This window comes from Nerophis ophidion, linkage group LG29 (genome assembly GCF_033978795.1).
Source record: "Nerophis ophidion isolate RoL-2023_Sa linkage group LG29, RoL_Noph_v1.0, whole genome shotgun sequence".
Classification (NCBI taxonomy): domain Eukaryota; kingdom Metazoa; phylum Chordata; class Actinopteri; order Syngnathiformes; family Syngnathidae; genus Nerophis; species Nerophis ophidion.
Window position 1 is genome coordinate 30,152,491 of NC_084639.1, and position 15,428 is coordinate 30,167,918.

At 35.8% G+C, this 15,428-nt stretch overlaps 1 protein-coding gene across 2 annotated transcripts in view; it reads left to right on the top strand.

The window, feature by feature from the left end:
* The window catches only part of LOC133546179 (gastrula zinc finger protein XlCGF57.1-like), a 123,143-nt gene extending 111,589 nt beyond the window's left edge, over positions 1–11,554 (top strand). For both annotated transcript variants that reach the window (XM_061892054.1, XM_061892055.1), the window contains one exon: positions 9,987–11,554. In XM_061892054.1, the coding sequence (XP_061748038.1) occupies positions 9,987–11,176 (1,190 nt within the window). In that variant the 3' untranslated portion in view covers positions 11,177–11,554. The remainder of the gene's footprint in view (positions 1–9,986) is intronic.
* The last annotated feature ends 3,874 nt before the right edge of the window (positions 11,555–15,428 follow it).

A 15,428-nucleotide genomic window follows, 5' to 3' on the forward strand; every position in this document is an offset into this window, starting at 1 on the left:
TTATGTATACAACATGATACATCACACATACAACATGATACATCACACATGCATGCATACAACATGATACATCACACATACAACATGATACATCACACATGCATGCATACAACATGATACATCACACATGCATGCATACAACATGATACATCACACATACATGCATACAACATGATACATCACACATACAACATGATACATCTCACATGCATGCATACAGCATGATACATCACACATGCATGCATACAACATGATACATCACACATGCATGTATACAACATGATACATCACACATGCATGTATACAACATGATACATCACATATGCATGTATACAACTTGATACATCACACATACATGATACATCACACATGCATGGATACAACATGATACATCACACATTTATGTATACAACATGATACATCACACATACAACATGATACATCACACATGCATGTATACAACATGATACATCACACATACAACATGATACATCACATGCATGTATACAACATGATACATCACACATGCATGTATACAACATGATACATCACACATACATGATACATCACACATTCATGTATACAACATGATACATCACACATGCATGTATACAACATGATATATCACACATATAACATGATACATCACACATGCATGCATACAACATGATACATCACACATGCGTGTATACAACATGATACATCACATATGCATGTATACAACATGATACATCACACATACATGATACATCACACATGCATGGATACAACATGATACATCACACATGCATGTATACAACATGATACATCACACATGCATGGATACAACATGATACATCACATATGCATGTATACAACATGATACATCACACATACATGATACATCACACATGCATGGATACAACATGATACATCACACATGCATGCATACAACATGATACATCTCACATGTATGCATACAACATGATACATCACACATCTATGCATACAACATGATACATCACACATGCATGCATACAACATGATACATCACACATGCATGCATACAACATGATACATCACACATGCCTGTATAAAACATGATACATCACACATACAACATGATACATCACACATGCATGTATACAACATGATACATCACACATGCATGCATACAACATGATACATCACACATGCATGCATACAACATGATGCATCTCACATGCATGTATACAACATGATACATCACACATGCATGTATACAACCTGATACATCACATATGCATGTATACAACATCATACATCACACATACATGATACATCACACATGCATGTATACAACATGATACATCACACATGCATGATAACACATGATACATCACACATATAACATGATACATCACACATGCATGCATACAACATGATACATCACACATGCATGTATACAACATGATACATCACATATGCATGTATACAGCATGATACATCACACATACATGATACATCACACATGCATGGATACAACATGATACATCACACATGCATGTATACAACATGATACATCACACATATAACATGATACATCACACATGCATGCATACAACATGATACATCACACATGCATGCATACAACATGATACATCACACATGCATGCATACAACATGATACATCACACATGCATGCATACGACATGATACATCACACATGCATGCATACAACATGATACATCACACATGCATGTATACAACATGATACATCACACATGCATGTATACAACATGATACATCACACATACAACATGATACATCACACATGCATGCATACAACATGATACATCACACATGCATGTATACAACATGATACATCACACATACAACATGATACATCACACATACAACATGATACATCACACATGCATGCATACAACATGATACATCACACATACATGCATACAACATGATACATCACACATGCATGCATACAACATGATACATCACACATGCATGTATACAACATGATACATCACACATGCATGCATACAACATGACACATCACACATGCATGCATACAACATGATACATCACACATGCAAGCATACAACATGATACATCACACATGCATGCATACAACATGATACATCACACATGCCTGTATACAACATGATACATCACACATACAACATGATACATCACACATGCATGTATACAACATGATACATCACACATGCATGCATACAACATGATACATCACACATGCATGTATACAACATGATACATCACACATACAACATGATACATCACACATACAACATGATACATCACACATACAACATGATACATCACACATGCATGCATACAACATGATACATCACACATGCATGTATACAACATGATACATCACACATACAACATGATACATCACACATACAACATGATACATCACACATGCATGCATACAACATGATACATCACACATACAACATGATACATCACACATACATGCATACAACATGATACATCACACATGCATGCATACAACATGATACATCACACATACAACATGATACATCACACATACAACATGATACATCACACATGCATGCATACAACATGATACATCACACATGCATGTATACAACATGATACATCACACATACAACATGATACATCACACATACAACATGATACATCACACATGCATGCATACAACATGATACATCACACATGCATGCATACAACATGATACATCACACATACAACATGATACATCACACATACAACATGATTCATCACACATGCATGCATACAACATGATACATCACACATACAACATGATACATCACACATACATGCATACAACATGATACATCACACATGCATGCATACAACATGATACATCACACATGCATGTATACAACATGATACATCACACATACAACATGATACATCACACATGCATGCATACAACATGATACATCACACATACAACATGATACATCACACATACATGCATACAACATGATACATCACACATGCATGCATACAACATGATACATCACACATGCATGCATACAACATGATACATCACACATACAACATGATACATCACACATGCATGCATACAACATGATACATCACACATGCATGTATACAACATGATACATCACACATACAACATGATACATCACACATACAACATGATTCATCACACATGCATGCATACAACATGATACATCACACATACAACATGATACATCACACATACAACATGATTCATCACACATGCATGCATACAACATGATACATCACACATACAACATGATACATCACACATGCATGCATACAACATGATACATCACACATACATGCATACAACATGATACATCACACATACATGCATACAACATGATACATCACACATACAACATGATACATCACACATACAACATGATACATCACACATACATGCATACAACATGATACATCACACATACAACATGATACATCACACATACAACATGATACATCACACATGCATGTATACAACATGATTCATCACACATGCATGCATACAACATGATACATCACACATACAACATGATTCATCACACATGCATGCATACAACATGATACATCACACATACAACATGATACATCACACATACAACATGATACATCACACATACAACATGATACATCACACATACAACATGATACATCACACATACAACATGATACATCACACATGCATGCATACAACATGATACATCACACATACAACATGATTCATCACACATGCATGCATACAACATGATACATCACACATACAACATGATACATCACACATACAACATGATACATCACACATACAACATGATACATCACACATACAACATGATACATCACACATACATGCATACAACATGATACATCACACATGCATGTATACAACATGATACATCACACATATAACATGATACATCACACATATAACATGATACATCACACATGCATGCATACAACATGATACATCACACATTCATGCATACAACATGATACATCACACATGCATGCATACAACATGATACATCACACATGCATGCATACAACATGATACATCACACATGCATGCATACAACATTATACATCACACATGCATGCATACAACATGATACATCACACATACATGCATACAACATGATACATCACACATACAACATGATACATCTCACATGCATGCATACAACATGATACATCACACATGCATGCATACAACATGATACATCACACATGCATGTATACAACATGATACATCACACATGCATGTATACAACATGATACATCACATATGCATGTATACAACTTGATACATCACACATACATGATACATCACACATGCATGGATACAACATGATACATCACACATTTATGTATACAACATGATACATCACACATACAACATGATACATCACACATGCATGCATACAACATGATACATCACACATACAACATGATACATCACACATGCATGCATACAACATGATACATCACACATGCATGCATACAACATTATACATCACACATGCATGCATACAACATTATACATCACACATGCATGCATACAACATGATACATCACACATACATCCATACAACATGATACATCACACATACAACATGATACATCTCACATGCATGCATACAACATGATACATCACACATGCATGCATACAACATGATACATCACACATGCATGTATACAACATGATACATCACACATGCATGTATACAACATGATACATCACATATGCATGTATACAACTTGATACATCACACATACATGATACATCACACATGCATGGATACAACATGATACATCACACATTTATGTATACAACATGATACATCACACATACAACATGATACATCACACATGCATGCATACAACATGATACATCACACATACAACATGATACATCACACATGCATGCATACAACATGATACATCACACATGCATGCATACAACATGATACATCACACATACATGCATACAACATGATACATCACACATACAACATGATACATCTCACATGCATGCATACAGCATGATACATCACACATGCATGCATACAACATGATACATCACACATGCATGTATACAACATGATACATCACACATGCATGTATACAACATGATACATCACATATGCATGTATACAACTTGATACATCACACATACATGATACATCACACATGCATGGATACAACATGATACATCACACATTTATGTATACAACATGATACATCACACATACAACATGATACATCACACATGCATGTATACAACATGATACATCACACATACAACATGATACATCACATGCATGTATACAACATGATACATCACACATGCATGTATACAACATGATACATCACACATACATGATACATCACACATTCATGTATACAACATGATACATCACACATGCATGTATACAACATGATATATCACACATATAACATGATACATCACACATGCATGCATACAACATGATACATCACACATGCGTGTATACAACATGATACATCACATATGCATGTATACAACATGATACATCACACATACATGATACATCACACATGCATGGATACAACATGATACATCACACATGCATGTATACAACATGATACATCACACATGCATGGATACAACATGATACATCACATATGCATGTATACAACATGATACATCACACATACATGATACATCACACATGCATGGATACAACATGATACATCACACATGCATGCATACAACATGATACATCTCACATGTATGCATACAACATGATACATCACACATCTATGCATACAACATGATACATCACACATGCATGCATACAACATGATACATCACACATGCATGCATACAACATGATACATCACACATGCCTGTATAAAACATGATACATCACACATACAACATGATACATCACACATGCATGTATACAACATGATACATCACACATGCATGCATACAACATGATACATCACACATGCATGCATACAACATGATGCATCTCACATGCATGTATACAACATGATACATCACACATGCATGTATACAACCTGATACATCACATATGCATGTATACAACATCATACATCACACATACATGATACATCACACATGCATGTATACAACATGATACATCACACATGCATGATAACACATGATACATCACACATATAACATGATACATCACACATGCATGCATACAACATGATACATCACACATGCATGTATACAACATGATACATCACATATGCATGTATACAGCATGATACATCACACATACATGATACATCACACATGCATGGATACAACATGATACATCACACATGCATGTATACAACATGATACATCACACATATAACATGATACATCACACATGCATGCATACAACATGATACATCACACATGCATGCATACAACATGATACATCACACATGCATGCATACAACATGATACATCACACATGCATGCATACGACATGATACATCACACATGCATGCATACAACATGATACATCACACATGCATGTATACAACATGATACATCACACATGCATGTATACAACATGATACATCACACATACAACATGATACATCACACATGCATGCATACAACATGATACATCACACATGCATGTATACAACATGATACATCACACATACAACATGATACATCACACATACAACATGATACATCACACATGCATGCATACAACATGATACATCACACATACATGCATACAACATGATACATCACACATGCATGCATACAACATGATACATCACACATGCATGTATACAACATGATACATCACACATGCATGCATACAACATGACACATCACACATGCATGCATACAACATGATACATCACACATGCAAGCATACAACATGATACATCACACATGCATGCATACAACATGATACATCACACATGCCTGTATACAACATGATACATCACACATACAACATGATACATCACACATGCATGTATACAACATGATACATCACACATGCATGCATACAACATGATACATCACACATGCATGTATACAACATGATACATCACACATACAACATGATACATCACACATACAACATGATACATCACACATACAACATGATACATCACACATGCATGCATACAACATGATACATCACACATGCATGTATACAACATGATACATCACACATACAACATGATACATCACACATACAACATGATACATCACACATGCATGCATACAACATGATACATCACACATACAACATGATACATCACACATACATGCATACAACATGATACATCACACATGCATGCATACAACATGATACATCACACATACAACATGATACATCACACATACAACATGATACATCACACATGCATGCATACAACATGATACATCACACATGCATGTATACAACATGATACATCACACATACAACATGATACATCACACATACAACATGATACATCACACATGCATGCATACAACATGATACATCACACATGCATGCATACAACATGATACATCACACATACAACATGATACATCACACATACAACATGATTCATCACACATGCATGCATACAACATGATACATCACACATACAACATGATACATCACACATACATGCATACAACATGATACATCACACATGCATGCATACAACATGATACATCACACATGCATGTATACAACATGATACATCACACATACAACATGATACATCACACATGCATGCATACAACATGATACATCACACATACAACATGATACATCACACATACATGCATACAACATGATACATCACACATGCATGCATACAACATGATACATCACACATGCATGCATACAACATGATACATCACACATACAACATGATACATCACACATGCATGCATACAACATGATACATCACACATGCATGTATACAACATGATACATCACACATACAACATGATACATCACACATACAACATGATTCATCACACATGCATGCATACAACATGATACATCACACATACAACATGATACATCACACATACAACATGATTCATCACACATGCATGCATACAACATGATACATCACACATACAACATGATACATCACACATGCATGCATACAACATGATACATCACACATACATGCATACAACATGATACATCACACATACATGCATACAACATGATACATCACACATACAACATGATACATCACACATACAACATGATACATCACACATACATGCATACAACATGATACATCACACATACAACATGATACATCACACATACAACATGATACATCACACATGCATGTATACAACATGATTCATCACACATGCATGCATACAACATGATACATCACACATACAACATGATTCATCACACATGCATGCATACAACATGATACATCACACATACAACATGATACATCACACATACAACATGATACATCACACATACAACATGATACATCACACATACAACATGATACATCACACATACAACATGATACATCACACATGCATGCATACAACATGATACATCACACATACAACATGATTCATCACACATGCATGCATACAACATGATACATCACACATACAACATGATACATCACACATACAACATGATACATCACACATACAACATGATACATCACACATACAACATGATACATCACACATACATGCATACAACATGATACATCACACATACAACATTTCCCCATTTTTCTGCACAGTAACTCAGATATGTAACACTAGTGAGCAGTAGAGAATATGACGTGATTTTTGGGCCAAAACATGTTTAGTTTTATTCATTATTGCCGTGTTTCTTGCTACTTTATGTTGTAAATTTTTTACATGAGATTTTCAGTTCATTTTATCATCAATCATTATACCTAGAAATTTGCTTTCATTTACTCTTTCAATTTCTATTCCGTCTATTTGTATTTGTGTTTGACACTTCTTTCCTACTTTTACCAAATAGCATTATTTTAGTTTTACTGAAATTCAATGATAGTCTGTTTTTGTCAAACCATCTTTTTAATTTGTTCATTTCTTCTGTTATTATTTGTATTATCTTCTGTGTGTTCTCTCCTGAACAAAACACTGTTGTATCATCCGCAAATAATACTAATTTTAAATATTTTATAACTTTACAAATGTCATTTATATAAAGCTTGAACCATGTTGGTCCTAGTTTTGATCCTTGAGGTACACCACAGGATATATTTAGTGTTGCAGAAGTGTGTTCGCCCGGCTTCACGTATTGTTTCCTGTTGGTTAAATAACTTCTAATCCAGTTTAAGACCAACCCTCTGATGCCATACCAGTATAGTTTTTTGATTAAAATATTGTGATTAATAGTGTGAAATTCTTTAGTTGGATCAATAAACACTGCTGCCACATATTTTTTTTTTTTTACTATCAATTGCATTGGTCATTTCTTCTGTCTTTTCTATTACAGCCATCGAAGTTGAAATATTAGCTCTGTATCCATATTGGTTCTCATCTAATATTTTATGTTTGTTTGTGGAACTCTCTAATCTGACAGTTTTTCCATGATTTTAGAAAATTGTGGAAGTAGAGAAACAGGTCTATAATTTGTAAATTGGTGTTTGTCTCCATTCTGATAAATTGGTGCAATTTTAGCTATTTTCATTTTGTTTGGGAATTTACCTGTTTGAGATGATGGGTATTTTTACGCTGCTTTTGCAGTGTAGCGTGTAGTGTAGCTTGCTACAATTCTCTGAGGATAGCTTAGCTACATTTAATTGGGAGTAACTTGTAGCTTAGCTTACTACATTTTCCAGGTCGCTTGCCCAGCACTGTCTGTTTGGCCTAGCTCACATGTGAATGGTTTGAATACTGCAAACTTCAATACAGTAACACCTCATTTGTGTTTTATGTTCTGCAGACGTCCAGCAGGTGTCAGCAGAGAGTCATGAAGAGATCCCCTCCAAGCAGCAGGAGTGGAGCTCCAGTGTGGGACAGAAGGAGCTACAGACCCCCTCCCACATTAAAGAGGAAGAGGAGGAACTGTCGAAGCAGCTTCAAATGTTGGTGGAGGATAATGATGAAGCTGAAGCTCAGTCTTTACAGCTTCATCACAGTCAAAGTGAGGAGAACAGAGGGGCGGAGCTTGTAAGTCAACACATCACAGAAGCTGATGGAGAGCATTGTGAACATATAAAGTCAGAACCAGACAGCATCTTTGCTCCACTGTCAGACATTGACCACATGATGTCAGACTCTTCTGATCACAGTGACCACATCCAAAAACCTTTGAAGAGTAAAAATGACTCTAAAGGTGATACGAGACATCACACTAACAACAAACACTTTGACTGCTCTGAATGTGGGAAATCATTTAGACACAAGAGTTATATTACAATACACATGAGAATACATACTGGAGAGAAACCTTTTATTTGCTCTGTCTGTAAGAAGAGTTTTTCCATTAAGCCTGCCATGACCAGACACATGAGAACACACACTGGAGAGAAACCTTTTACTTGCTCTGTTTGTAAGAAGAATTTTTCCAGAAAGTCTAACATGTCCTCACACATGAGAACACATACTGGAGAGAAACCTTTGACTTGCTCTGTTTGTAAGAAGCGTTTCTCCACAAAGCAAAATATGGTCACACACATGAGAACACATTCTGGAGAAAAACCTTTTACTTGCTCTGTTTGCAAGAAATGTTTCTCCAGAAAGCCTGACATCTCCATACACATGAGAACACACACTGGAGAGAAACCTTTTACTTGTTCTGTTTGTAAGAAGAGTTTCTCCACAAAGTCTAACATGTCCTCACACATTAAAACACATACTGGAGAGAAACCTTTGACTTGCTCTGTTTGTAAGAAGCGTTTCTCCACAACGCAACATATGATCACACACATGAGAACACATACTGGAGAGAAACCTTTTACTTGCTCTGTTTGTAAGAAGTCTTTCTCCAGAAAGCCTGACATCTCCATACACATGAGAACACACACTGGAGAGAAACCTTTTACTTGTTCTGTTTGTAAGAAGAGTTTCTCCACAAAGTCTAACATGTCCTCACACATGAGAACACATACTGGAGAGAAACCTTTGACTTGATCTGTTTGTAAGAAGACTTTCTCCACGAAGCCTAACATGACCACACACATGAGAACACATACTGGAGAGAAACCTTTTATCTGCCCTGTTTGCAAGAAGCATTTCTCCACAAAGCTTGTCATGACCACACACATGAGAACACACTGGAGAAAAACCATTTAGTTGCACTGTGTGTGATAAGACGTTCTGGCATAAGTATCAGGTCAGTAAACACAAGTGTGTAACAGTCATGGAAGCTGCAGGGATTTAAAAACACTTAGTGATTGTGCTAAATGTACTTTAAAAACACAGCATGTTTAATATGAATGTATATTTGATGTTGTATGTAGTGCCTCTCATCTTCTACTGTTAAATTTAAAGGCCTACTGAAAGCCACTACTACCGACCACGCAGTCTGATAGTTTACATATCAATGATGAAATATTAACATTGCAACACATGCCAATACGGCCTTTTTACTTTACTGAATTGCAATTTTAAAGGGGAACATTATCACCAGGCCTATGTAAGCATCAATATATACCTTGATGTTGCAGAAAAAAGACCATATGTTTTTTTAACCCATTTCGGAACTCTAAAAGGGTGAATTTGGCGATTTAAACGCCTTTCAATTGTTTGCTGTCGGAGCAATGACCTTTCACCTGTGACGTTACAACGGGAAGCAATCCGCCATTTTTTCAAACACATTACACACACCAAGTCAAATCAGCTCTGTTATTTTCCGTTTTTTCGACTGTTTTCCGTACCTTGGAGACATCATGCCTCGTCGGTGTGTTGTTGGAGGGTGTAACAACATGAACAGGGACGGATTAAAGGTGACTTACGTGGAGTGTGCATCGATTAGCATGGCGTGCTAATCGACGCTAACATGCTATTTAGGCTAGCTGTATGTACATATTGCATCGTTATGACTCATTTGTAACTATATTTGCATCCAGCCTTTCCCTCCACCCACATTTAATGCCAAACAAACACACACCAATCGACGGATTCAAGTACACCAGTGGTCAAAAGATGCGAAAGTCCCTTGTTTGTTCTGCACATTTTACCGGCGATGCTATGACAGACATGGCACAGAGATGTGTGGCTATCCTGCGACACTCAAAGCAGATGCATTTCCAACGATAAAGTCTACGAAATCACAAAGGTGAGTTTTGTTGATGTTATTGACTTATGTGCTAATCGGACATATTTGGTCACGGCCTGACTGGTAGCTAATCGATGTTAACATGCTATTTAGGCTAGCTGTATGTACATTTGTAGCTATATTTGCCTCCAGCCTTTCCCTCCACCCACATGTTATGCCAAACAAACATTTACCAATCGATGGATTTAAATTGCTCCAGTGGTCAAAAGATGCAATCGTTGGTTAGAAGGCGATCGCCGAATAGCTTCAATAGCTATTCGCTCAATAGCTTCAGTTTCTTCTTCAATTTCGCTTTCGCTATCTGCCTCCACACTCCAACCATCCGTTTCAAAACATTCGTAATCTGTTGAATCTGCTGAAATCCACGTCTGAATCCGTGCTAATGTCGCTATATCTTCCTGTTCTATCCGCCATGTTTGTTTGTATTGGCGTCACTATGTGACGTCACAGGAAAATGGACGGTGGATTTACAGATAGCGAAAATCAGGCACTTTAAAACCTTTTTTCGGGATAATCCATGATGGATAACATTTTGAAAAAAGCTTCAAAAAATAAAATAAACCATTGGGAACTGATTTTTATTGGTTTTAACCCTTCTGAAATTGTGATAATGTTACCCTTTAAATTTCTCTCGAGTTACTTGTTAAAAACGTCGCGGAATGATGACGCATACGCGTGACGTCACCTGTTGGAGGGGACATATTAGCGTAGCACCAAACACGGCTAAAAGTTGTCTCTTTTCATCGCGCAATTACAAAGTATTTTGGACACCTGTGTTGCTGAATCTTTTGCAATTTGTTCATTTAATAATGGAGACTATAAAGAAGAATGCTGTTGGTGGAAAGCGGTGGATTGCAGCTGCCTTTAGCACCGAAACACAGCCGGTGTTTCTTTGTTTGTTTTTAACACAGAGCGGTCAAGCGAACATGTTTTCTCTACGTCAACCAGCATGTTTTTGGATGGGGAAATTGTGATATATATCTTACCGGAGAAATCATTGGATTATTCGTCGTCCTGCAGCAGCTGTGAGCTTGGCTCCTTGGCTTCTCTCTGAGACACTGGCGTGTTCACCGCAGCCATCCGACCTCGAGGTATGTTTTTACAATCTCACTAAAACACTAGTGTGCTGGTGAGAACAGCAGCAGCAAATGAAACTGCAGAATTTGAAATAAACTGTCAAGACTTTAACTTTGATTTTCTAGCAACATCAGCACATATAACATGTCTGACATTGTTGTGTGTGCAACACAATCTTTTTAATATGATTCTAACATTTATAGATTAGACACTTCAGATTAGTGCTTTTATTTCAGTCAAGTACATGAGTTAATATACACATTTGTGTACTTTAAAATGAACACAACAGTTTGACTGAAAAGGTGAGAATAAACAGTACATAAAATATGTTACATACAATTAACATTTTAAGTGTAGATATTCATAATTCACTATTATACTTATTCATAATAGTGTTTTATATATGTTTTTTTAAATAATGAAGTGTTACATATTTTATTTTGTAATTCTAGATGATTCCATAGATGAACTCCTTTATATGATGTACATATTTGTTTTACATGTGTTCATACCTTTGCTTTTGAGTACACATAAATCCCTCTTAGTTCATATTTACTGCTTCACATCTGAAACATCTTCTGGACCACTTCTGGAAGCATATAATTATTTACTTTATACAACATTTGAGCAGTTGTGTTTTATATAAGATCATTTACTTTTAAAATGTATGACTTTGTGAATCATTTGTTGGGTCTCTATAATCCATTCTATTAATTGTCTTTATTACTTTCTTGTGTAATATGATGATTGATGTGTGATTGTTTTATATGTATGTCCCCAGACTTTTATGCAATAAACAATGTATGCTTCAACTGAAGTTGGCTACAATAATTGTAGTTAATATTTGTAAGTATGTATTTTGTTCTCTTTAGTATTGCACTCCATTTTTTAATGTTTTCTTTATATGACTTACATGTAGTGTCCAGCTTACTTCATCTATATTAACTCCTAAAAATGTGATATTATCCATCATAATTTGTTTTTTAAAATTTTACAACCCCCAAATATGGTATATTTAGTTTTATTGAAGTTTAGTGACAGTTTATTGACGTGCAGCCATCTATTTTATGGTCAAGTTCTCTCTGGATAAAATAAGATGAGAGTTAAATCAAGCGGTAATGAAGGTGAAGAATGGAAGATTATTATATACATAATTATATATAGATAGTAGTGACAATTAAAGACACTTTCATCCTGTTCATTTGAGCAAAGAAAAAGAGTAAAGTAATATTCCAAACAATAGAAGACTATTAATATCAGCAGTCAATATTCCAACATTGTGAAGCTGAGCTATGGTAAACATATTCAGCTTTAGAAGCTTTATGGGAGTGATGTAATAACTGTTATAAACATGTGAATATTCAAAGTAATAATGTATGATAATACCATAATAAAATGGTACGTTTGGGGATGTGTAATATTGTTTGTATGAACATCCTGAATGTTTTCATGCTAGAATAGATTTAATTAGTAGAGAGTGAAACAAAATGAGGCAGTAATGATAATAATGTTTTGTTTTAAGCCTGTTTATGAATAATTAATTAAATAAAAAATGCCAAATGTAGCTTACATCCTCAGTGAGCTGAACTCCAGCAGTAAAGATGAGAGAAATAATGTGGAAAGGTCAGAAGTCAAATGTTTCTTCAGGTAATACATGGAGCCTCTGCTGCCACCCAGCGGCCGTTGGAAAGAATGCATACATTTTGTTTTGACGTCCTTAAAGCTGCTTTTTACTTTCTGTCCTGTTTGTGTCCAAGTCTGTAGTGTGGGCCATAGGACAGAAGGAGGACATTTTGTTTATAGACTGTGGAGGGCAGCAATACACCTAAGATGTTCTACTAGTGTGCTGGAAATAGAAAGAAGACATACGTAATAAACTGTACAGAACAGGCAAGAAATAAGAGTGAGAAGATCAAAAATAATCGTCAAAGCAGTAGCAAAGTTTTTAAATGTAAAAGAACTATCTTGGGAACAGGTACAAGGTGAACTACAAAGAGGAGACGAAACAGAGTCATGTGACCACAATCC